General features: G+C 45.7%; 1 protein-coding gene across 2 annotated transcripts in view; it reads left to right on the plus strand.

The window, feature by feature from the left end:
- atp9a (ATPase phospholipid transporting 9A) overlaps positions 1-25,459 on the plus strand; it is a 244,853-nt gene that overhangs the window by 88,171 nt on the left and 131,223 nt on the right. For both annotated transcript variants that reach the window (XM_086005302.1, XM_086005301.1), the window contains exons 6-7: positions 15,588-15,639; positions 17,948-18,042. In XM_086005302.1, coding sequence (XP_085861428.1) covers positions 15,588-15,639; positions 17,948-18,042 — 147 coding nt within the window. The remainder of the gene's footprint in view (positions 1-15,587; positions 15,640-17,947; positions 18,043-25,459) is intronic.

The raw sequence follows: 25,459 nt of genomic DNA on the forward strand, positions 1-25,459 counted from the left end.
CAGGCGAAATTTTCAAACGCTTCTCCCTCACAAACTGAAGACTTATAAAGCTCTCAGTACTGCCCGTATCTATAAGGGCCTTCACTTCTAACCCATTAACTTGGGCCATAACTATAGCTTTGTTTAGGCCATGGGAAAAGGCGGCAGATACTGATGCAATAAACGCCCTATCTAAAGGCTGAATGGTCGCAGAGGAGGCAACCGATTTGCAAACACGTGCGTAATGACCTCCCTTGCCGCATTTACTACACACAGCCTCCCAGGCAGGGCATTTCAGACGGGGGTGCCGGGCGTTCCCGCAAAAATAACACTTCTGAATCCTAGAGGCAACAGCTGCCGAAGTAGAAACTGTTTCGGAATCTGATAAACCACTCCTATTAAATCCACGTAACTCCCTTTCATCCGGAACTGCCGAAACCACGGTCGCAGGCCGATCAAAAAGAGCATAAGAATCCGAACTTCTCTTAGCCAAATCCAATGTAGAGGCTTGCTCAAAAGCACTCTTAAGATCCAAGATCTTATTTTCTAATAACTGCTGACGAATTGATCTAGACAGTAATCCATTAATAAATGCATCCCGTACCGACTCTTCCCTATGTTCTTCTGCAGACACGGCCTTATAATTACAGTTAGCACCAAGGCGCCGGAGTGCTTGTAAATAAGCATCCAAGGATTCTCCCGCCTGCTGCCTACGGGCAGATAAAAGGTGACGTGCAAATACCTCATTTTTGGGTTTAACAAAAATTTTTTCCAACGTAGCAATAGCCAATTCATAAGTTTCACAGTCCAAAATATACTTATACACATCCGGAGCAATGTAGTTGATTAGTATATCCAACTTATTTAGAGATTGCTGATCCAACACACCCAAAAAGTTTTTAAATGTACGATACCAATGTTTCCATTGATCAGCCACTCCTGCAGAATTAGGGTCAGCATTAAATCGTTCCGGTCGAAGATATCGTTCCATTATAGCAAAAGGTTAATAAATTGAAATAAAGAGTAGATTGCCTTTCAAAAGCTAGGCTTTATTAACCTTAAAAAACCAGCAAGTACATGTTGAGCACCCAGTCTCAACCAAACTGTAGAAAACTGAATTTAAGATGGCCACCACAGGTCACATGGAATCAACTAACCAATAAGTTTACAGCATATATCTCAAGGCAGGAAAACAGGCAACCAATTACAATGCTTCTTATAAAACAAGAATAATCACCACAGACGTCATCATCTTTTTTGTCAGTCACAGTTAGTGCCAGAATGGAATGCCAATCCAATTGTAGTCTTCGGATCCATTCACGTCCCAATAATGGTGGTCCTCCATCTCGTAGTATATACATGTATAGTTTCTGTGTTTCCTTTCCGTTATATTCAACTGGTACCCTTATTTTTCCTCTGGGGTAGACCTTTTGCCCCGTGTATGTCTTCAATACAATGGACGTGTCCTTTAAGGGTATGTGTGAGAATAGCCGCTCATAGTCTCGTCGATTCATGACAGTTAGGGCTGATCCTGTGTCCAATTCCATCTTCACTGGGGACCCTGCTATCATGAGGGTGACCCAAATGGTTCGGTGATCTTCTTTTGCGATCACGTTGTGTAACTTTAAACAACTTAGTCGCCTGCTCCCGGAGTCCTTATCACTCTCCTGATCTTCTGAACTACTATCTGTCAGTTTCTTTACTTTCCTGTACTGTTCCTTAGTAGTTCTTGTCGTGTTGGTCTTCTTTCCCGACCTGCAGACTCTTGCTATATGTCCCATTTTCCCGCATTGCCTGCATATTTTGTCTTTAAACCAGCAGTCCTTCTGCTCATGGGTTGTTCTGCCGCAGCGATAGCACTTTTCGGCTCCATACGCCATTTCGTTAGCGCTGTATTCTTGTGGTTTCTGTTGTATTTCCGCAGCTCCCCGTGCTGCTGCTTCGTAGGATACTGCCACGCTGAAAGCCTGTTCTAGCGTCAGGTCCTTTTTTGAAAGTAGTCGTTTCTGGGTTCCTTCACTCTGGAGCCCGCAGACAAACTTATCCCGTAAGGTGTCTGCCAGTCCTGCTCCGAACTGGCAGTGCTTCGATAACTTGCGTAGTTCCGTAAGATAGTCAGCATTGCTCTCATCTTTGTGCTGGTTTCTTTTATGGAACTTGAATCTTTCTGCTATCAGCAGTGGTGTAGGGCTTAGGTGTTCCTGTAAGATATGAACAATCTCCTCAAAACTTTTCTCCATTGGTTTAGCTGGGGTAATTAAATTCCACAATAGGCCGTACGTATTCGCACCCATCAGATTTAATAATACCGACGCCCTCTTTCCATCGGCCACCTCATTTGCCTTGCAGTACTCTTCGATTCTTTCTACATACGTGGTCCAGTCTTCTACCTCGTTGTCGAAAGCAGTGATACTGCCACTTTTCGGCATCTTAGGCGATTTAAAATGGCGCCTCCCGCGCTTTTGCTTCTTCCCCAATGGAATAAAATGGCGCCTCCCGCGCTTTTGCTTCTTCCCCAACGGGATAAAATGGCACCTCACGCGCTTTTGCTTCTTCCCCTTACTGCCACGCTGCTCCTAGCGTTCTACGGGGTAATGGCGGCGACCCGCAGCTTCGGCACGTCTCGCTTTCCTTCCCCCCCCATTTAGTTTCTCTCCGCTGTCCTGTTCTCGAGCACCGACCGCGCCCTGTGCGCTCCACCCTCTCTTGTTTTCTTTTCCGGTGACGCTGTGCGGCCCGATTTGTAGAGCCGCTCGATCGAGCTTGAGCCCGCCGCAGTCCGGAAGGGTCAGCGCGCTACCTGCTACCAGCACGATTCGCTGGAACCACAGTCTCTCCCGCAATTCTCCAAACACCGATGGATTCTTTGGGTGGTTGCCCTCGGTCGCCGCCCGTTGCTCAGACTACGACCTTCCAGGAGCTTCCTTTCAGGCGAGATCCCCGTGAGATGATGCCACACTGCAGGTGAGTTCGAACTTACTCGCCGCCACTGTAAAGTCCGCGCCTCAATAATACACGGACTTCGGGAGAACAGTTTAACAGGTACTTTACTGAACAAGAGGCAGCTTGAAACTGAAACTACAGAAGCCTGCTAGGGCCTTTTATACAGGGGTGGTCACTGCCGGTACTGCAGTCTAAGACCAGTTATTCCCTTAAAGGTACATACACAACAGTTCCGAGCTCAACTGCCAGCAGGTTCCAAGCTCTGACGTCATCACGTTCTTCCTGCCGTTGAGGAGTCAACGTGATGGACGGAGTGACGTCATCACGCAGAGTACAGGAGAGAAGCCTGAGTATAGTAACAGATACATCCAGTAAGGTAAGTTAAAGGGAATTATATATCTCAATGTAAGGGACAACCAGTGGTACCGCCACATAGGCCCCCCCAGAATTCGCTTTAACGAAAGTCCAAGGATGAGATGGTCTGACGAGCTGGTGGTCATGGCGGTCGTGCTGTCTCGACTTGGTAGGCGAGGTCTGAAGATGCTGCTCGTGAGCGCATCCTTATGCGCGTCGTGGCGAATAAAGTGTATCCGTCAGGCGAAGGACCGTGGAGACGTGCGAAACAGCAGGCCTTGTCAGAGTGACGGGCAGGTTGGGCGGATGCGGACGATCGCTCTGTTGATGTTGGAACAAGTCCTTGTTCTGACAAACCCTGCCGGAAAGCCAAGCGAGCGATCCAGAAGGACTTGACAGGCGAGGTCGATGAACTCGCCGACAGGTGAGCGAACTCTTCGGGAGGCTGGAACGCACGGAATGGTGCGTGCCATAGTGCTACGACGTGAACACAACAGAGGATGAAGAGTTGCTGTGTTGATCAGTGAGCGGTGAGGCCAGCAACTTTCACGTGGCTGATCGCGGCCGCAGGATGCCCGTTGGACCCGTCCTCGATGTGTGCAGCGTCAGTAGAGGTTTGCGTTTGTTAAAGGGAAAACTGGAGAAAAGGAGGCAACGGTCCGGGTTGTTGTTGCTTTCGGTAGGGGTAAACTGCCTGGAAGGTGGCAACGCTTTTAGTTGTAGTTGATTAGTGGAAAAACTGCCAAGAAGGCGGCACGCTTCTCTTTATCGCCGAAAAGTGTGGTAGGTAACACAACCAGCAGGCTGAAGGGCTGGTGCATCGTCGGCGGAGAAGGAGTCGTCGTTTTTCACGAGGGATAGGTCCTCGTGGTTCGCGAGGGATAGGTCCTCGTGGTTTGCGAGGGATGGGTCCTCGTGGTTCGCGAGGGATGGGTCCTCGTGGTTCGCGAGGGATGGGTCCTCGTGTTTCGTGGGGGTGAGTCCTCGTGGTATCCCCGCAGGGCGCACTCCGATTTTGTGGGCCCGGAATGCTGTACCCCGCGCTTGGAGAGATGTATACTTGCTGTTGCTTTGGACGTAGAGGCGGACGATCCGTGTGGCGGTAGGAATGACGAGTACGGGGACTGTAAGCAAGTGCGTGGTCGGCGCCGCATCGATGTTCTCATCGAACGGGGCTTCTACCTTTATAAAGCACGAGGGAGACTGTGGCTCCCTGGATTGCGGTAGCGACAGCAAAACGGCTGGTGCTTCCATGGTGTGCTTTTGTGAAAATTGCTCACAAAAAAACGGGGTCCGGTTGAGTTTTGTCCGTGTCAAACGGGATCTGCTCCAGACTGCGCTTACCTTGCGAATACGTTTGCAAAGACGGGGTCGCCTTTGGAGGAATCGGTGTTAGGCGGTTGCTGTTCCGTGGTTGTTCGTCGGTTGTGCGTCGGTCATCTTGTGGGAAGACGAGGTTCAGGCGCGCGTTGCTACAGTGAAAATCGTTCACGGATATGGGTTCACCAATTGTAGTGTTGGAATTGATGAGCTCCCGTACTCATGTCGTTGGGTCACCAATGTAGCGATTCGTGTGCATCGCCACTAAATAATCGAGTTCGACTTCGACGAACTACAAATAAGTTGTTTATTTATAGGAACAGGTAAGGTAGCAGGTAAGACGGCTGACTGTAGGAGCACCGTGGTGTAGGTCTTTCCCCAGCGGGGACGCCACGAGGACTAACTAGAAGTTTCCGAGCTCAACTGCTAGCAGGTTGTGAGCTCAACTGCCAGCAGGTTCCGAGCTCTAATGCCAGCAGGTTCCAAGCTATGACATCATGACGTCATCATGTTCTTCCTGCCGTTGAGGAGTCAACGTGATGGACGGCGTGACGTCATCACGCAGAGTACAGGAGAGAAGCCTGAGTATAGTAACAGATACATACAGTAAGGTAAGTTAAAGGGAATTATGCATCTCAATGTAAGGGACAACCGGTGGTACCGGCACACTGTAAAAGCTTCTATAGGTATGTAAAAAGGAAAAGATTAGCGAAAGTAAATGTGGGTCCCTTACAGGCTGAGACAGGAGAAATTATAATGGGGAATAAGGAAATGGCAGAGAAATTAAACAAATACTTTGGGCTCGAATTTCATCGGGTCGTTGAGGTGGGATTGGAGGCGTGTGGGGGGTTAAAATCGCGAAATCGGGGGGCACGAACCCATCCCGCCCTCAACCCGTCTCCATGCCCATTTCACAGGAGGCAGGTACCCGACCTGTGCTGTGAGCCGCCTCTCCAAGGCGGGAAGGGGATTAGTGCCAATTAACTGCCTGTTAACAGGTAGTTAACAAGCAGTTTTTAGCCTAATCCCTATTTTCATCCCTGAAGTGTAGGTTTCCCGACAGCTCCAAACCACGCCAAGATAGCGAGGCGGACCGTTGGGCTGAAGGACTTGGAGGGTTTGAGATGTCCGGTGTTCAGGTGAGTGATGGGTGCATGAGTGCAGAGGTAAGTGTGTTTGGTGTGTGTAAAGTGTTTAAATAAGTTTTACTTACCTTTTCTTGCTAATGCAGCCTTCCTTCCTTAAGGTCTCGGGAGTCCCTCATCTCACCAGCACAGAAAGCAGAATGGCCGCGAGCTGTCAAAAGTTGCAGCATTCAGCTTTCTGTTCTGGAGAGATCTCTAAATCAGCCTGAGAGGACGGAATTAACTTGGAGTACAGATTGTCAGTGTTTGACAGCTTCAAACAGCTGTCAAATGCTGATATTTCATCTGTCAAAAGCTCTTGACAGATGAAATGTCAATCTGTGACGTCACCTGTTGCCGGGTGGCCCTTAATTGGCCTGCTGAGCCTGCTGGGCGGGCTCAACAAGGTCAATCAAGTGAAAATCGAGTGGGTTGGCCACAACTCGATGGAGGCGGGACTACAACCCCAAAAGTTGTAGTCACGCCTCCATTGATAAAATCCAGCCCTTTGTGTCTGTCTTCATGGAAGAAGACGCAAAAAGCGTCCCAGAAATAGTGGAGAACCAAGATTCTAGCGAGAATGAGGAACTGAAAGAAATTCGTATTAGTAAGAAAATAGTACTGGCGAAATTAATGGGACTGAAAGCCGATAAATCCCCTGGACCTGATCGCCTACATCCCACGTATGAGGAGAGATTGGGTCGCTTGGGCTTGTACTAGCTGGAGTTTAGAAGAATGAGAGGGGATCTCTTCGAAACTTATAAAATTCTAACAGGACTAGACAGACTAGATGCTGGAAAGATGTTCCCGATGGTCGGGGAGTCCAGAACCAGGGGTCACAGTCTAAGGATAAGGGGTAAGCCATTTAAGACAGAGATGAGGAGGAATTTCTTCACCCAGAGAGTGGTGAACCTGTGGAATTCTCTGCCAAAGAAGGCAGTAGAGGCCAATTCATTAAATATATTCAAGAAGGAGTTGGATATATTTCTTAAGGCTAAAGGGATCAAGGGATATGGAGAGAAGGCAGGAACAGGGTACTGAATTTGGATGATCAGCCATGATCTCATTGAATGGCGGAGCAGACTCGAGGGGCCGAATGGCCTACTCCTGCTCCTATCTTCTATGTTTCTATCTCCAGTGTGACCTCCTGGGAAACCCCTCTCCCCACCTTGACAGAGCGCTTCCTCAACTGAGGCATATTCTAGAAGCATGGCGAACATTTAACTCCTTTCCTCCTGGACATCAGATTCGGACGCAGACCAGCCGCGGCAGCAGCAGAACCATGAGCAACAGCAGCACCAAGAGCAGGGGCATTAACAGGAGCGCCAAGCTGCTAATCACCCACCTGAAGATGCACAGGCCAGAAGGCACCAGCGCACGACAACATTGCTGCCCGGGATGCAAGGGACGCACTCATCCTGGCCAGATTTGCTTAGCTTGCACAATCAAACACTTTAGTCTTGCTCTTTCTTACCAGATCATCGACAATGGAGAAGAACCTGCGGAATCCTATCACTCTGACCACCGTTCTGATAATCGCAAGTGCCCTAAGCCCTCAATGTGAAAGTCCCATTTGCGAAATGACACAAGCCACATCTTCAACAGTTTGCCATCAAAACACTTTATAATACATTCACAATGATGGCTGGTCCAAAAACAGAACAACACAACACCCAAGTGGCTATCCTTGTGACTACCTGTGCTTTATCTTCCTCTTACGTGTGCTCCTACGTGGTGCTTCCCCTGTGGCTGTAGCAGATGTGGAGGCCCCTTGCTCACTCTCTTGCTCCTGTCTCGACGCCTTTGGCGGGCGTCCTCTGGGGTGGCGAACCTGTGCGGGCTCGCCAACAGTCTGCTGCTCCTGCGGCTGTGTAGGGGCTGAGACTCCCATCTCAGTTGGGTGAGGACTCTGGTGGGGCTCTGACCGAGGGCTTTGCTGTGGCAAGGTCATGTGGGCGCTTGGAGAAGAGCCCCCACTTCCTTGTTGTCTGCCACCAACATCCCTCTCATGGGTCAGCCCCACTTCAGAGCTAGCAAGTGGCTTGACAGCACCTTGCTGCACTGCAAGGGGGCCATGAGGATCCATTTCTGCACTGGAAGTCCTACTCCAGAGGACTTGCATGAAGGTCTGGTTTGTATGCTCAGTAGCTGACCATCGCTCCTCAAGAGATGTCATTCTATTCTGAACAATGACCATGTTTTCAATACCCTGGCGACTCAGCTCATCCATGGCCGTAGCCATCCTCTCCTCTACCGTAGCCATCCTCTCCTCTATGGTAGCCAGCCTTACCATGGAGGTAGCAATCCTTTCCACGTAGATTGCCATCCTTTCCGCAGTGATGCATTCATGCGCCAATGCTTCCACAAAGGCTCTGCTCATGTTTGCGATGGACTCCTCCATTCGCTCCACACTCTCAGCGACCCTGGAGACAGAACCTGCCAGAGACTCCTGCACCTGGAGTTCCAGCACCGCTCTCCTTCTGGATGGACCCGGAGGCACAGGGTCGACATGCAGCGGAGCCAAGCTGGCAGAGTCCTGCGCCCTCCGACGAGGACTCTCCACTGCTGTCCCTGTCTCCACCATCTGCTGATGCTCACTGGTGAGGTGTGATACACCAGGTGACAACACTACTCTATCTCGCGAAGGTTCCACCGAGGTGTGAGTGTCTGCGCTGGTGCTTGGTGTGCTGAATTCTGCTGACACTGCGCCCTCAGAGGTTGCAGCTTCCTCTGAGGAGTCTGGAGGCTCAGGCTGTTCCTCCTGGATATTGGGAACCGGGGCTTTCGATGGTCCTGTGGGGGAGTAAAGGAAAGAGTTAGAGATGTGAGGCCAAGGTAACATGCACATTGAATATTGCAGATGATCATAATCATTCTGATGCTCTAATAGATTGACTTATCAGTGACTCATGCTATGTCAATGAGAGAGATTCCAAACTATTCTGTCACCAGCTTGCTGTGATACACCAATCTGTCCATCCCCCACTTGGGAATCCTCCTCGATCCCAGCAATTTTCAGGGCCACTTCCTCCCAGGCGGTGAGCTGGGCTGCTGAGGGTGGCCCTCCTCCTGTCCTCGCTCTTTCCCTCTTATTGTGAGCTCTCTTTTCCTGCAATGAGGGACACAAGTGGAGTTTGATTGAGTGAGTGTAGAGAATCCACAGCATAGATGCTTAGAAGGATACAAAGGACCCTCCCTGTGTGTTGTAAGTTGTTGTCATGGCTTCACAGTGATAGGGAGTGTGAGGGCTGCATGATCGAATAGTTAAGTGAATGTGACCATAGAGAGAGAGAGGGAATGGGTAAGGGTGCAGGCATGTAAGTGTCAAGTGGCATGTGGAAGAAGAGGTTGGCAAAGCAGAGTGCTGGTGAGGAGAGGCGATGGGGATCAGATTGAGGGTGATGGGAAAGTCATACTCACTTTTCCTGTGCAGAGAAAGCCATGAAACCTCTTCCTGCATTGCAGCCAGATTCTGCGGCTCAGCGAAATGGAGTTGACTTCCTGGGCCACTTGTAGCCACACAGCTTTTGTCTGCTGGGGTGGTTTTTTTCTCCCTGAGGAAGGGAACAGCACCTCCTTATTACAGCTGGCTCCGTGCACCAGAGCTTGGACGGAGGGCTCATCAAATCGAGGAGCACACTTTTGCTTGATTGTTGACATTTTCCACGATTCAACTCCTTCATATAAATTGCAGAGCCTTTGCAGTCTCCAGAAGAATCAAGGCTGCTTGCAGGCCTTAAATCCAACAGCATTGATGACGTAATCGGAGGCGACTTTCTGTATGAAAACATTCATTGGGCCAGTAGTTCCCACACGCAGGAAATCAATTGCCCAATTCGGGGAAAATCCCACTTTTTCAACACATCACTTAGGAGTCGGGGTCCTGACATGATTTCCACCCGACACACCCCAGCCCGCCCACACTGACAAAATCCAGCCCTTGGTGTTCAGAGGGACCTGGGTGTTCTTGTACACGAATCACTGAAAGTTAACATGCAGGTACAGCAAGCAATTAGGAAAGCAAATGGTATGTTGGACTTTGAGGATTTGAGTATAAGAGTAAAGACGTCTTGCTGCAATTATATAGGACCCTGGTGAGACCTTGGATTATTGTGTACAGTTTTAGTCTCCTTACCTAAGGAAGGATATTCTTGCCATAGAGGGAGTGCAACAAAGGTTCACCAGACTGATTCCTGGGATGGGGGGATTGTCCTATGAGGAGAGATTGAGTAGATTAGGCCTAGATTCTCTGGAGTTTAGAAGAATGAGGGGTGATCTCATTGAAACATTCAAAATTCTTACAGCGCTTGACAGGGTAGATGCAGGGAGGATGTTCCCCCTGGCTGGGGAGTCTAGAACCAGGGGTCACAGTCTCAGAATAAGGGCCTGGCCATTTAGGACTGAGATGAGGAGAAATTTCTTCACTCAGAGGGTGGTGAATCTTTGGAATTCTCTACCCCAGAGGGCTGTGGCTGCTCAGTCTTTGAGTATATTCAAGACAGAGATCGATAAATTTTTGGATATTAAGGGAATCAAGGGATATGGGGATAGTGCAGGAAAGTGGATTGAGGTAGAAGATCAGCCATGAACTTATTGAATGGCGGAGCAGGCTCAAGGGGTCAAATGGCCGACTCCTGCTCCTATTTATGTCCAACGGCCTCTGGAAGGAGGCTTGCAAACAAGTTTTATGCTCCTGGAAACAAAAATGAGAATTCAGAAAATTGTTTAAAGCCAGAAGAAAATACGGGAACATGATGTTGAATGTCCCGTGGTAAGTTCCTTTTCATTTTTGCCAGGTGTTGTCCCCTTTTTGAAAGAGTCTATCAGGGTTATTTAAATCATGTTCTGAGAGAGGCGAAAAAATTTGTGCCCCAGTTTGTACCTCAGCCTGTGAGAGACGGAGGGAACGGCAACAGAAAAAGAGGAAACAACTTCTCCAAAACCTCACCGCCCTCTTAGGAAGTTTAACCACTTGATGCACTTTCTTATTTGAGCTCCGTTTGGAATTAGAGTTTATTTTATTATTTTTTTGTTGTATGTTTAATGACAGCATTGAAGAGGGAAAGAGAAACTTGGAACAACTTCTTCTGTCAAAGCTGCAACGAGACTTGAAAGAATTTAAAGATTTTTAGTGAACTTTTCACAAAAAATGAGTGTTAAAAACACTTTTTTCCCTCCCCATAAGTTTCAAATATGATTTTGAAAGAAACAGAAACAAAAATCAATTTTCCCCTCATCTAAACAAGTTTCAACAAGGTCTTGAAGTCCATACATTTTTAAAGAGGGTCTGAAATGCTTAAAACATTAAAAAATTTACATTTCTCAATATTTGATTTTAAACGATCGACTGAAGTGAGTAGCTTTACTCAAACATGCAACTATGCTGTTGAGGCGGGGGAAGACGGGGAGGATTTGTAGGAGTTACATGTTACTTTTTATTGACTTTTTAAAAAATATCATTAAGGTGTTTAGGAAGAGAACCAAAAAAGGGGAAAAGCACAAACCATTTTATTTTGTCTGTCGTTCTATAGCCCTAACAAGTCCCAGGAATAATGTAAATATAGATTTCTTCTCAAACATTTAGTGGAGTGTTAATAGAAACACAAGTTATGTAATGATGTATAAAAATTGCAGGAAGCTACTTTAGAAAAAGTTACTATTTGTTTATTGAGAAAGACACAGGAAATACTTAGATTAAACTGATAATGTACAATTTCGATTTAGTATAAATGTTTGAAATAGATTAAAAATTAGAGTACGATGAAGTTTGTTTCCCGCTATTTAATTGCGAAGTACCTAAAATAATTCAGCACTTTTTGTGATAAGAGCAGGGATTAATATTGTAGAGAGTGTTTGAGAGAAAAACATTAGAAGCAAAATTCATAAATTAACATCTTTATGTCAACATATTAGTAAACATTTCCAAGTCGGTCTGATTGGTTCTCCTGTCCAGGAAGAGATTGATTCCTGGGATGGCGGGACTGTCTTATGAGAAGAGATTGAGTAAACTAGGCCTGTATTCTCTTGAATTCAGAAGAATGAGAGGGGATCTCATTGAAGCATATAAAATTATTACAGGGCTTGATAGGGTGGATGCTGGGAGAATGTCTCCCTTGGCTGGGGAGTCTAGAACCAGGGGCCACAGCCTCAAGATAAAGGGTAGGCCATTCAGGACTGAGATGAGAAGAAATTTCTTCACACAGAGGGTGGTGAATCTTTGGAATTCTCTACCCCAGAGGGCTGTGGAGGCTCAGTCATCAGAGGTCGATAGATTTCTGACTAGTAAGGGCATCGTGGGATATGGCGATAGGGCCGGTGAATGGAGTTGAGGCAGAAGATCAGCCATGATCTCATTGAATGGCGGAGCAGGCTCGAAGGGCCGAATGACCTACTCCTGCTCCTATTTCTTATGTTCTTAAAGATGAATGTTTATTTCTGTTAAATCATAGCTTTTCCTGCTTTTTGTTTTTAATTCGGTGAAGCAAATTGTGTATGTGTTTTTCTGCACTTGTGAATAAGTGCTGCATTTGTGACATATTACATGGGGGTGTGTTAGTTCAAGAAAACAAATTTTATTAATGGAAGTGATTGAAGTTGGAAATACGGATACCCATTTTTGTTTAGTTTTTAATACTGTGAACGAAAGAACTACAGCACTCTATATTTGTTGGTTGTCTGTTTGCATTGTGATTAATATTCTAATTACTTATGTGGACGTACAGCACGTCAGCGCCATAGGAAAGCCACTGCTCCTGCTGCTTGTGCAGCCATTGCTATAGTGACATGAGGGATGGGCTAATATGTTGAAAACTTTAAAATGAATACAAATTGCACGAATTGATATGCCTCTTTCAGCTCACCTTGGGCTTTTGGATTGTTTGTCGGTGCATAACTGTAACTGAGTGTTAATGCATTGTTATGCAGTTCTTTTATATTCCAGTCATTTCTGACAAGTTTTTTTTTTCAAATAGAGTTTGTATATGATGAACTAAAAGTTTTTAATTCATTCTACCGTAAACAAACTTGCAGAATGTGCATGTAAATGGCAAATGAATTTCAATATAGATAAGTGTGAGGTGGTGCATTTTGGTAGGAGGAATAAGGAGGCTACCTACACCTTGGAAAATAAGAGTCTAAATGGAGTAGAGGTGCAAAGGGATCTAGGGGTATAGATTCACAAATTATTAAAAGTAGCAGGTTTAAAAAGCCATAAAAGTGCAAATAAAGCACTGGGGCTCATTTCTAGAGGAATAGAATTCAAAAGCAGAGAAGTTATGTTTAACTTGCATAGAACCATGTCTGATTGTCTCATGATTTGAGATGGTGGGGTGGCAATATGGCATTACTGTATATATGCTTTTAAGTGGTTGCTGTTGCTGTCGTTGTAAAAGTTGTTGTTTTAAAATTTGCTCCCGGATGAAAAGGTCATGCTCAAAGGAGTTCGTGGAACATTGCTTGCGTGGAGCATAAAAACCGGCATAGACCTGTTGGGACAAATGGCCTGTTTTTGGGCTGTAAAATTCTATGTAACTTGTGTAGAATGAGAAAATTGGTTATCAACAGCAAATGCAATTTAGAGATCTTGGATCATCTGGAACGCTTCTTTAGACTGCATATCAAGAAGTAAAAATAAGTTTGTTGGATTTTTGACTTAGCGGCCTAGAAATTCGGTATAGCCGCGTTTGGGGCGCTAGTCCTGGCGATGCGCAAAGTTTAGTGCCAGGTGCAATTTAGTGACACCTAGCGCGATATTGGGTTGCAGCGCCCCTAAAGGTGATTGTGGCGCTAAATCAGGCGCTGCACGCTACTTTTAAGGCGCTAACCCGGCGGCGCAACCCAATTTCGCGGCGGCGGGGTGCAGCGAAGGTGCTGTCAATAATCACTTTCCCTGAGAGACACTGGTGCCGGCCAGCTCTTAAAGGGACAGGTCAATTGGCATCACCAGATACACTCACTGCCTTGTAGGCCTTCAAAGCGGTGGGAGCCTACCTGTGGCGCACCAGCCTAGCAAGACATGGAAAGGGTGAGGCAGAGGGCGGAACGCCTCACTGATGGGGCATTGGATGCTTTGGTTGGCGCAGTGGAATCAAGGCCAAGGAAGATGGTCGGAATGTGATTTATGTTTTGGACAGTCTCCCTGGTGTGAGAGGCAGTTATGTGTCAGTGTATTAGTTTTGTTTTCTGTTGCCATAGCTTTCTCATGTTTGAAGGAACCACATTTTGTGTAATGAAACACTTTCTTCATTTACAATGGCCATGCCTGCTATTTACATGCATCTTGCCCTTCACAGGCTTGGGGGTATCAGACCGGTTCCATTCCTGTTCTTGGAATGGCAGCAAGCATTCCGTGAGAGGGGCCTAGAAGCTACTTCTGATCAGCCTCTGACGCGTAGCCTGAGAAGAGCCGCTCGCGTAGAAGTTCAGGCCAGCAGGCATCTTCTCAGCCACCGACAGAGATGTCCTGCACCTTATCTGAGGCTGCAGATCTGGCTGAAGCAGCTGGCACAGCTCAGTCACCACCTCCTTTCTAAATCGCAGCCTTCTGACACACTGCTCCTCCGGCATGTTCATGTAGGAAAACTGCTGTCGGAAAACCCTGCCAGCGTAAGGTCTGCTGTGGCGACATCTGTTGGCCCTCCTCCGTCTGGCCATGCCCGCCCCCCTCTCCCAGCGTCTCAGTGCCCTTTCCAGATGATTCAGCAGCAGGATGTTCCCCTCCAATGCAGCCCCCATAATAAGTGCCCACAGGAAGGTTCCCCGTTGTCAAGGCTCACCAACAGCAAGGTGATGGTCAGAAGGCTGAAGATCGTCTGCCTGTGCTGGCTCAGTGGTCAAATGACTCTCGGTGTGCAGCTCAGCAACTCTTTGTAGCTCTCGAGGAAGTTGTGCTCCAAAAATGGCTGCCGCTTTTAAACCACACCAGTCCCCTTTAAATAACGCTCCTCCAGCCTGAGAGCGACTTGGTAAGGTTCCAGGTAAGCTGTCACTATTAGCGCCAGGCGCTACGAAGGGGAGTGCCACTGAATTTCCGGTCCGGGGCGCCCAAAAGGCGTTGCACACTCAAATGACGTCATAATCAGCCTGCGCCCATGAGCGGGCGCTAAGATTTAGCGCCGGCACTAAATGCATGCTCAATATGGGGCTAGGCGCCCTGCGCCTGCCCGGAAATTGGCTAGCGCCCCACTTCTCAGCCTCTTTAGGCATTATTCGGTGGCGCTAACAACTGAATTTCTCCCCCAGCATGTTTTAATTACTTGTACTGCAGTGGATCTCGCATATGCCTTGTTCTGAATGGAACTGGCTCTAAATGAGAACTGTCCTGCACATAGAAAAAATTTGCAACACATTTACAATAACGAGAAACACAAAACTCACTGATATTCACGACAATTTTACTGGTTTGTGTTGCCTATATATGGGGCAGTATTGCATGCACCCGTACTTATACCATGAAAGAAAGCATCATCACGCATGGGTAATGACATCCTTATGCTGATGTGGTTGCAGGTTCTTTCCTAGACTGCTATTAATGCTGTTTCAGGGACTGTGGTTGGTGGGTCAGAGATGCCCATCATCCCAATTTTTCAGCATTTATTTTTCCCTTTTTGAGTGCAGGGTAGCTTAATTGGTTGTGCATTGGACGGGGGACCAGATGGAACAGGAGACTACAGGGAATGTGTGCGGTGCTTGCCACATAGTCACAAGGGATGTCCTATGTGTAAGCAATATAAACAAAATCAGCACCATCGCATGCTATCAGCTGCTGCTGATGCTCGTGCGTGCTCTCTCTCACTCGCTCTCCTTTCTCTCGTGCTTCCAACTGATTTCACTGTTTACTTCAGTAAATTGTTTTCTGATTTTGTATAGAACCAGCGGGTACCTGCTGACATGATCTTCCTCCGAACATCGGACAAAGGTGGTGAGTGTCTCACTCAGTAATTCATTTACAGTTTAGAGAGTTCCCCTCTCAACTGCCTCCCACTTCAGTATGGTCTCATATGACAGAGCTGCTTTGTTTAAATATCCAATCAGTCACATTTCTGATACTGAATAGGCTGTGACATTAATGGTGTTCTGTTCCACGCCACAGCATTCAGTATATATAATAAATAATAATTCAATGTAATCAATTGTAACCTTGATAATGGTGTTTAAATTGTCCCATTGCTGGAAAAAATTGTGCATTTTTTTTGTTTTTACAATCATTTTATTTCTTTAATACATTTTCCTTTGCTTGATGTGGCTATATAATTCTCAATGGCTGAGTGTTACAGAACTGTATTACAAGTGAACAGTGACCAGTGTGGCAGAGAGCCGCTGTAAATGGGCTTTTTAAAAAAAAAACAGTGGCGATATCCTGCCTCCACTCCTGCCAATGGGTCATCGAGTTTATTCAGAATACTTGAGCCATTTAGACCTAGGAAGTTCCCAGATAATAGCAGGCCAGCAGAAGTTTGAGCTGTTAATACTTTTTCTTTGCTCATCTCCATTGTTCAACTCCTGTGGGCAAGATCTACTGTAACAACTGATCTTTTGGCTGATTTGCTGACACAAAGCTGCGACTCCAGCTCCCAGACCTGCAACAGCACCAAAACAGCTGGCCAAAAATGTTCCTCATCAGCAACTATGATCCCCCCCCCACCCCCGCCCCGAGTCAGCTGTAGAGGTGAGTGCCAAAAGCAGCATGTTCTGACCTCCAGTGATCCTGTCAGCAGCCTTCACGGCGCTGATCTCAGTTCAGCTGCCCACTTCAAAGTCAGTAGAAAGCTAACCAGTTTAAATGCACTGCTGTGTCACTAAGTGGGACTGCCTGTTAAACAATAGGTGGTACAGTTAATGCAGAGTTGTTTTGCTTTATTGCAGTCTTGTTGATCTGAATCATAACATGACCACAGACAGTACTGCTCTTGTAATGTCCAGTGTTGTAAATTGGCCTTGGTAATTGAACCTCCAAATTCCTGTACAGTTCAGAAGGGACTACAGTGGCCAGTAGGAGGAGGAATATATTGTGGGAAGGGAGACATTTAGATTTAATGGCCCGGATTTTACGATCAGAGTCTTCCTGCGTGTGGTTGCCTCCGATCTGGAAAAAATCTATGAACTTACCTGCTGGCTTCGTAGGTACCAACACTTCTGCTCCTGGGCCTCTCCTGGTGCGCGCGCGCGCAGAGGCCCAGGTATCCCAGGGGCACAGGCAGTTCGCAAGCGTCCCTGGGATCAGGTGGGCCATGGGGAACCAGTGGAAGAAGGGACACTTTTGACAGGTCTCTCCGGATAGACATGTCAAAAGTATGAACGGGGATCACTCAAGAAACACACTAAAACATTAAATAATTTTTTTAAATCACGTATTTAAAATTACATTAGATTAAATATTTTAAACAAAAATTTAATTTTTTGAAAAAACTATTGATATGTTAACGTCACTACTACGAAGACAAGAAGTACAGCAAGTGGCTGTTACCTTCATAATTAAAGTTTTTTACGGGGCTAAAAATAATATGAACTTTTTTAAAAGTATTTTTTAAATTATAAATGAGTGAAATTAAAAAAAAAAAAAAAAAACTTTTTAAAACTCTTATGCTGGTAAAAACAGGCCTTACGCCTGCTTTTACCAGGCGTAAGATTTTTAAAGATTTTCAGCGGGTGGAGGTTGTGCAGAAAACAGAACTCTCCACCTGCAGAGGCCCTTCTCTAGGGCAGGAGTCTGATCTGTCAAGAGAATCCTTGACGGATCGGATGTGCCGGTTTTCAGCACATGCGCTTCACATGCCTGAAACCGGCACTTGCGAGGCCCCTACAGGTGTGTACACATCTCGTACACACCCGTAGGGATCGGAAAATTCGGGCCAATGTTGACAGTGTCTCAGTTGGCATTGATATAAGAACTGTGTCTCGGGTGGATCTGGGTTACATTGGCGCCAATTCTGAAGGCTACAAACTATGGATTAAAAGTGGAACTTTTATGAATCTCCTTAGCTAATTGCTGTAACAAGTTTTTTGGAATGTTAATTTGGAAAAGCGAGAAATCCATCAGCACTCTGCTGGTCAGCCTGCAGTAATTGGAGCTGTGTGGTTTGAACTTGGTTTTTGCATTCTCCACGTTAACTTGGATGAAGGTAACAGCCACTTGCTGTACTTCTTGTCTTCGTAGTAGTGACGTTAACATATCAATATTCTCTGCCCATGGCTTGTACATGTGTGACTGCCTCCTTTGTGTATTCCAGGTTCCTGTTTTATCCGCACAGATCAGCTGGATGGTGAGACTGACTGGAAGATGCGTCTGCCTGTTGGCTGTACTCAGAGATTACCCATCGCAGCTGTAAGTATTGCAGAAACAGCTGGGACTGTGGCTTGGAAAATTCTGACCTGGAGATGCTCTAAAGAATTCCAACTCTTGTCTCCTAGTAGTTGCTATTCCTTTTCTGTCTCCACAGTTGCTCTCCCTCCTCATCCACAAATAATATCTCAACAGCTGTGCTTTGTTCTTTCATTTAATGCTGTTTTTATTTTGCTACCAGTGCCACACTTGAGATTTTTACTATGTTGGTGCCAAACAAACCATATGAAGCTACCACTGGGATTGTGTATTGGAGCCAGTGAGAACACTTCGAAATGACGGCTCTATTCTACATTGGCATCACATTAGCAGCAGTATAACTACTGTCGATTTAAAGCTTCCTTTATAACTTGCCCGTTTTAAAACTTTTTAAACATAATTTTGCTAGCGTAGCCTTTCACTTTCTGCTGGAAAGAACTGACTGCCCCAGCCATTTCTTGATGGATTAACAAGAGTGACTAGTTGAGCCACATCAGCTCGCATTATCACGGGTTTGATCTCCAGTCTCGGCTGAGTTAGCTGGCCTCAGCTGGGACACCTGTAGGGGTGCCACCATTAGCCTGAGTTCCTCTGAGTTAGTGACAGGAAAATCAGGAAAAGTTTCTTTTCCTTATTGATGCCCAGTGACCTCTGCTTGAAGTGTCTGTGTGCATGGGGTTGGAGGGGAAGGTCAAGATTGGGCTCCTCTGTGATGCTGCCCATAGTCGTTACTCTTTCACTGTCGAGACTCGTACAAAAGCAATGGCTGCTTTGAGGAGGTATCAGAATGTGATCTGTGTCCATTGCACCATATCCCATTGCACCATATCCCAGCATGGAGATCAGTACCCCTTGAACAACAACAATAACAACAATAAACCAAAGAATGGCACATTATGAGGATATCGAAAAACTTAGACAAAGAGGTGGGTTTTAAGAAGGGTCTTAAAAGGAGGAGATGGAGGGGCTTAGGGGCAAAATCCCAGAGTGTGGGGCCTAGGAATCTGAGGTATGGCCAACACTGGTGGGTTGAAGAGAGGAAGGATGCCCAAGAGACCTGAGTTAGAGGAACAGAGAATGCTGAAGGGTTGTATGGCTGTAAGAGGTTGGGGATGGGGAAGGGCATGTCTATGGAGGAATTTAAATATGAGGATGCAAATATTTATTTTGAGGCAGGGAAATTGGAGGAGAAGGACAGGAGGAAATGGGTAAGTGGAACTTGGTGCAGGATAGGATATGGGCAGCAGAATTTTGGATGAGCTGAAGTTTACAGAGGATGGGAGGTCAGCCAAGAGAACATTGAAATAGTCGAGTCTTAATGTGACAAGGCAGGAATGAGAGTTTCAGCAATAGATTGGCTGAGGCAGGGTGGAGATGGGTGATGTTGCAGAGATGCAAGTAGGCGTATTTGTGATGGAGAGGATAAGGAGTCAGAAGCTCAACTCGGAAGCGAATAGGATGCCAAGTTTCAAACAGTATGGTTCAAACTGAGACAATGGCCAGGGAAGGGGATGGAATCCGTGACATGAGTGCAGAGTTTGTGATGGGGCCCGAAGACGATGACAGAAATTGCAGTTTATCTGAGACTGGATGTCAGACAAGCAGAGGTAGTGAAAGGGTCATGAGAGGAGATGGAAAGTTGGAGCTGTATATTGTCGGTGTACATGTGGAAGTTGACCTGTCTCTGGATGATGTCCCCAGTGCACAGGTACAGTAAAAAGGGGAGAACCGTGCTCTGAAGTTGTGGCTCTCTATTTAAGTGCTGCTCTGCTGAAGCCTCCGTTCAAGTATGAAAGTGTCTGAAAAAACAAAAGATCTTGGCTGTATTGCACTGCTCTGCCTTTATATTCTCTGTTTCTGGAAGGCAGCGTATAACAGTGCGTTTTGGGCAAAATATTTATTGTGTGTGAGAGAATGAATTATATTTCAGAATTGCAGTGCATTCTACCAAGTTTAGAATACAGGAATAATGGGTTAGAGCAAAACCGCCAAAGCGTTTTGTCTTTGTAGGCCACTTGGGTAAATAACATGGAACCTTGTTGAGCCACATTAAGTTTAAATCACTGCTCCCATTACTTTGCTTGTATCTCAAACTGCCTACACTAATAGAACTCGGTGTTCTGATATAAGATTTATCTGGCAGAGAGGCAACAATGGTAACAGTGGGATGTTTTATATTATGTTAAAGGTGCTATATAGATACAAGTTTTTGTTGTAAGAACAGTCTCTTCCAAAGCTATATAAATACAAGTACACAGAATTCAAGATGGAAAAAGCAGTGAATAAGAATGTCAAGACAGATTTTTAAACAGAAAGTTGAGTGTAAACTTTCACCAGGTTCAGAAGGTTAGAATGCAGGAGGTCAGCTAGAAGCTATTTTGTTTAATCAAGCAAGACAACCCACTGATGGGGGGAATATCATGTGTTCATTATTTTGCATTATTACACAAAGACCATTTACAATGATTAGATTAAGTGAGTCTGATCATAACTGTTGCTCTGTATGTTCACTCACTGTCTAGAAATTAATAGGAAATAGAAATTAATAGGTTTGATCTAATAGCCATTACCGGAGATGTGTTTGCAAAGTAACCAAGGTTGGGAACTAAATATTCCAGGATACTTAACTTTTAGAAGAGATAGACAAAATGGAAAAGGAGGAGGGGTAGCCCTGATAAAGGATGGGGTAAAGACAGTAGAGGGAAAGGATCTTAGCTCTGAAAATCAAGAAATAGAATCAGTTTGGGTGGAGCTAAGAAACAGCAAGGGCAGAAAACATTGGTGGGAGTTGTTTATAGGCCCTCAAACAGTAGTTGTAATGTAGGGCAGCGTATAAATCAGGAAATTAGAGGCGCATGTAACAAGGGTAATACAGTAATCTTGGGGGACTTTATATATAGACTGGGCAAACCAAATTTGCAGTAATAGTGTGGAGGAAAAGTTCTTGGAATGTATACAAGATAGCTTTCTAGATCAGTATGTTGAAGAACCAACAAGGGAACAGGCTATTTTAGATAACAACAACAACTTGTATTTATATAGTGCCTTTAACGTAGTAAAATGTCCCAAGACGCTTCACAGGAGGATTATAAGACAAAAAATTTGAAACCGAACCACATAAGGAGAAATTAGGGCAGGTGACCAAAAGCTTGGTCAAAGAGGTAGGTTTTAAGAGCGTCTTAAAGGAGGAAAGAGAGGTAGAGAGGCGGAGCGGTTTAGGCAGGGAATTCCAGAGCTTAGGGCCCAGGCAACAGAAGGCACGGCCACCAATGGTTGAGCGATTATAACCAGGGATGCTCAAGAGGGCAGAATTAGAGGAGCGCAGATATCTGGGTGAAGTTGTGGGGCTGAAGGAGATTACAGAGATGGGGAGGGGCGAGGCCATGGAGGGATTTGAAAACAAGGATGAGAATTTTGAAATCGAGGCATTGCTTAACCGGGAACCGTCAGCGAGCACGGAGTGATGTGTGAACAGGACTTGGTACGAGTTAGGATACTGGCAGCTGAGTTTTGGATCATCTCAAGTTTACGTAGGGTGGCACTTGGGAGGCCAGCCAGGAGTGCATTGAATTAGACAAGTCTAGAGGTAACAAAGGCTTGGATGAGGGTTTCAGCAGCGGATGAGCTGAAGCAAGGACGGAGACGGGCGATGTTAGAGGTGGAAATAGGCGGTCTTTGTTATGCTGCGGATATGTGGTCAGAAGCGCATTTCAGGGTCAGATATGGCACCAAGATTGCGAACAGTGTGGTTCAGTCTAAGATAGATGTTAGGGACAGGGATGGAGTCAATGGCTAGGGAATGGAGTTTGTGGCGGGGACTGAAAGCAATGGCTTTGGTCTTCCCAATATTTAATTGGAGAAAATTTCTGCTCATCCAGAACTGGATGTCGGACAAGCAGTCTGACAATTTAGAGACTGTGGAGGGGTCGAGAGAAGTAGTAGTGAGGTAGAGCTGGGTGTCGTTAGCGTACATGTGGAAACTGACGCTGTGTTTTCGGATGATGCCGCCAAAGGGTAACATGTAAATGAGAAATAGGAGGGGGGCCAAGGATAGATCCTTGGGGGACACCAGAGGTAATGGTGCGGGAGCGGGAAGAGAAACCATTGCAGGTGATTCTCTGGCTACAATTAGACAGATAAGAATGGAACCAGGCGACTGCAGTCCCATCCTGCTGGACGATGGTGGAGAGGCGTTGGAGAAGGATGGAGTGGTCAACCGTGTCAAAGGCTGCAGACAAGTTGAGCAGGATGAGGAAGGATAGTTTACCTTTGTCACAGTCACAAAGCATGTAATTTGTGATAACAACAGAAAACGCTGGAAAAACTCAGCAGGCCAGGCAGCATCCGTGGAGAGAGAAACAGAGTTAACGTTTCAGGTCGATGACCCTTCGTCAGAACTGGAAAAAAGCAGGAAATGGAAAGCAAGTTTAGGGGCTGGGAAAAGGGGGAGGGGATGAAAGAACAAAAAGGAAGGTCAGTGATAGGATAGAAAGCAGGAGAGATTGAGAGACATTAAGAGATATGCAAAGCAAGAGGAGGTGGTAATGGGACAGGTTAAGCGTGACATTGATGAGAGCCTTTTCGGTACTGTGGAAAAGGCGGAAACTGATTGGAGGGATTCAAACATGGAGTTGTGGGAAAGATCGGCATGGATTTGGGAGGCAACAACACGTTCAAGGACTTTGGAGAGGAAAGGGATGTTGGAGATGGGCGGTAGTTTGCAAGGACGGAGGGGGTCAAGAGTTTTTTTGAGGAGTGGGGTGATGACGGCAGATTTGAGGGAGAGGGGGACAGTTCTTGAGAGAGAACCGTTAACAATGTTAGCTAACATGGGAGCCAGAAAAGGAAGATGGATGGTCAGTTTGGTGGGGATAGGGTCGAGGGAGCAGGAAGTGGGTCTCATGAACAAGATGAGTGAGGTCATGAGGGGAGATCAGAGAGAAACTGGAGAAAGATGTGAGTTCAGGGCTAGGATGGGGAGAACCTTAGAGGAAGTTTGGCCCGGTGGTCTAGTGGAAGGAAGGGAAGTTGCAGAGGCAGCTGAATGGATGATCTCAATCTTAGAGACAAAGATCTAGTATTGTGCAATGAGAAAGGGTTCATTAATAATGTTGTAGTAAAGGGGCCTTTAGGGAAGAGTGACCATAATATGATAGAATTTTATATGGAGTTTGAAAGTGATTTATTTAAGTCCGAAACTAGGGTCTTCAATCTAAACAAAGCAAACTACATAGGTATGGCTAAGGTAGATTGGGAAACTACATTAAAAGGTATGGCAGTAGACAAGCAATGGCTAGCTATTAAAGAATTAATACATAATTTACAACAAATATACATTTCTTGTGGGATTTTTGTGCCTTAAAGGAAAGTGGTCCAACAAGAGAAGTTAGAGATAGTATTAGCTCAAAGGAAGAGGCTTATAGTATTGCCAAAAAGAGTAATAAGCCTGAGGATTGGGATGATTTTAGAATTCAGCAAAGGAGGGCCATGAAATTGTTAAAGGAAAAAGAAAAAAGAATGAGAGTAAATTAGCAAGAGACATAAAAGCAGATTGTAAACATTTCTATAGGTATGTAATTAAGAAGAGATTAGTGAAAGTAAACGTGAACCCATTAGAGGCAGAGACAGGAGAAATTATAATGGGAAATAAGGAAATGGCAGAGATATTAAACAAATACTTTGTATCTGTCTTCACGGTAGAAGACACAAAAAACATTCCCGAAATAATGGGGAACCAAGGGTCTAGAGAGAATGAGAAACTTTAAAAAAAAAATCAGTATAAGTAAAGACATAGTACTGGAGAAATTAATGGGACTAAGTGGCGACAAATCCCCTGGACCTGATGACCTGCATCCTAGGGTTTTAAAAGAGGTCACTGCAGAGATAGTGGATGCACTGGTATTAATCTTCCAGAATTCCCTGGATTCTAGAACAGCCCCCAAGGATTGGAAGGTAGCAAACATAAACCCGCTATTTAAGAAAGGAGGAAGAGAAAAAAACAGGGAACTATAGGCCAGTTAGCCTGATATCAGTAGTAGGCAAAATGCTAGAATCTATTATTAGGGACGTGGTAACAGGGCACTTAGAAAATCGTAATATAATTAGGCAGAGTCAACTTGGTTTTATGAAAGGGAAATTGTGTTTGACAAACCTGTTAAGAGTTTTTTGAACATGTAACTAGTAGGATGGATAAGGGGGAACCAGTGGATGTAGTGTATTTGGATTTTCAAAAAGCATTTGATAAGGTGCCACACAAGAGGTTATTACACAAAATTAGGACTCATGGGATTCGGGGTAATATATTAGCATGGATTGAGGGTTGGTTAATGGACAGAAAACAGAGAGTAGGAATAAACGGGACTGTAACTAGCGGGGTACCACAAGGATCAGTGCTTGGGCCTCAGCTATTTACAATCTATATTAATGACTTAGATGAAGGGACTGAGTGTAACATATCCAAGTTTGCTGATGATACAAAGTTAGGTGGGAAAGTAAGCTGTGAGGAGGACGCAAAGAAAGAAAGACTTAGAACATAAAAAAATAGGAGCAGGAGTAGGCACTTCGAGCCTGCTCTGCCATTCAACATGATCATGGCTGATCCTCCATCTTAATACCATATTCCCTCTCTCTCCCCATACCCCTTGATGCCTTTTGTGTCTAGAAATCTATCTACTTCTTAAAAATATTCAGTGACTTGGCCTCCACAGCCTTCTGTGGTAGAGAATTCCACAGGTTCACCACCCTCTGAGTGAAGACATTTCTCCTCATCTCAGTCCTAAATGTCCTACCCCATATCCTGAGACTGTGACCCCTCGTTCTAGACCCCCCAGCCAGGGGAAACATCCAATCTGTCTAGCCCTGTCATAATTTTATACGTTTCAATGAGATCCTCTCTCATTCTTCTAAATTCTAGTGAATACAGGTCTAATTGACCTAATCTCTCCTCATACGACAGTCCTGCCATCCCAGGAATCAGTCTTGTGAACCTGCGCTGCATTCCCTCTATGGCAAGCATATCCTTTCTTAGGTAAGGAGATCAAAACTGCACACAGTATTCTAGATGTGGTTTCACCAAGGTCCTGTGTAACTGTAGTAAGACCTCCTTGCTCCTGTACTCAAATCCTCTTGCAATGAAGGCCAACATACCATTTGCCTTCCTAACTGCTTGCTGCACCTGCATGTTTGCTTTCAGTGATTTGCATTTATATAGCGCCTTTCACGACCACCGGACATCTCAAAGTGCTTTACATCCAATGAAGTACTTTTGAAGTGGAGTCACTGTTGTAATGTGGGAAATGCGGCAGCCAATTGGTGCACAGCACGGTCCCACAATCAGCAATGTGATAATGAGATAATCTGTTTTTGTTATATTGCTTGAGGGATAAATGTTGGCCAGGACACCGGAGATAACTCCCCTGCT

This window comes from Somniosus microcephalus, chromosome 13, assembly GCF_052327205.1.
Source record: "Somniosus microcephalus isolate GS21.2 chromosome 13, FLI_Smic_1.0, whole genome shotgun sequence".
Lineage (NCBI taxonomy): Eukaryota > Metazoa > Chordata > Chondrichthyes > Squaliformes > Somniosidae > Somniosus > Somniosus microcephalus.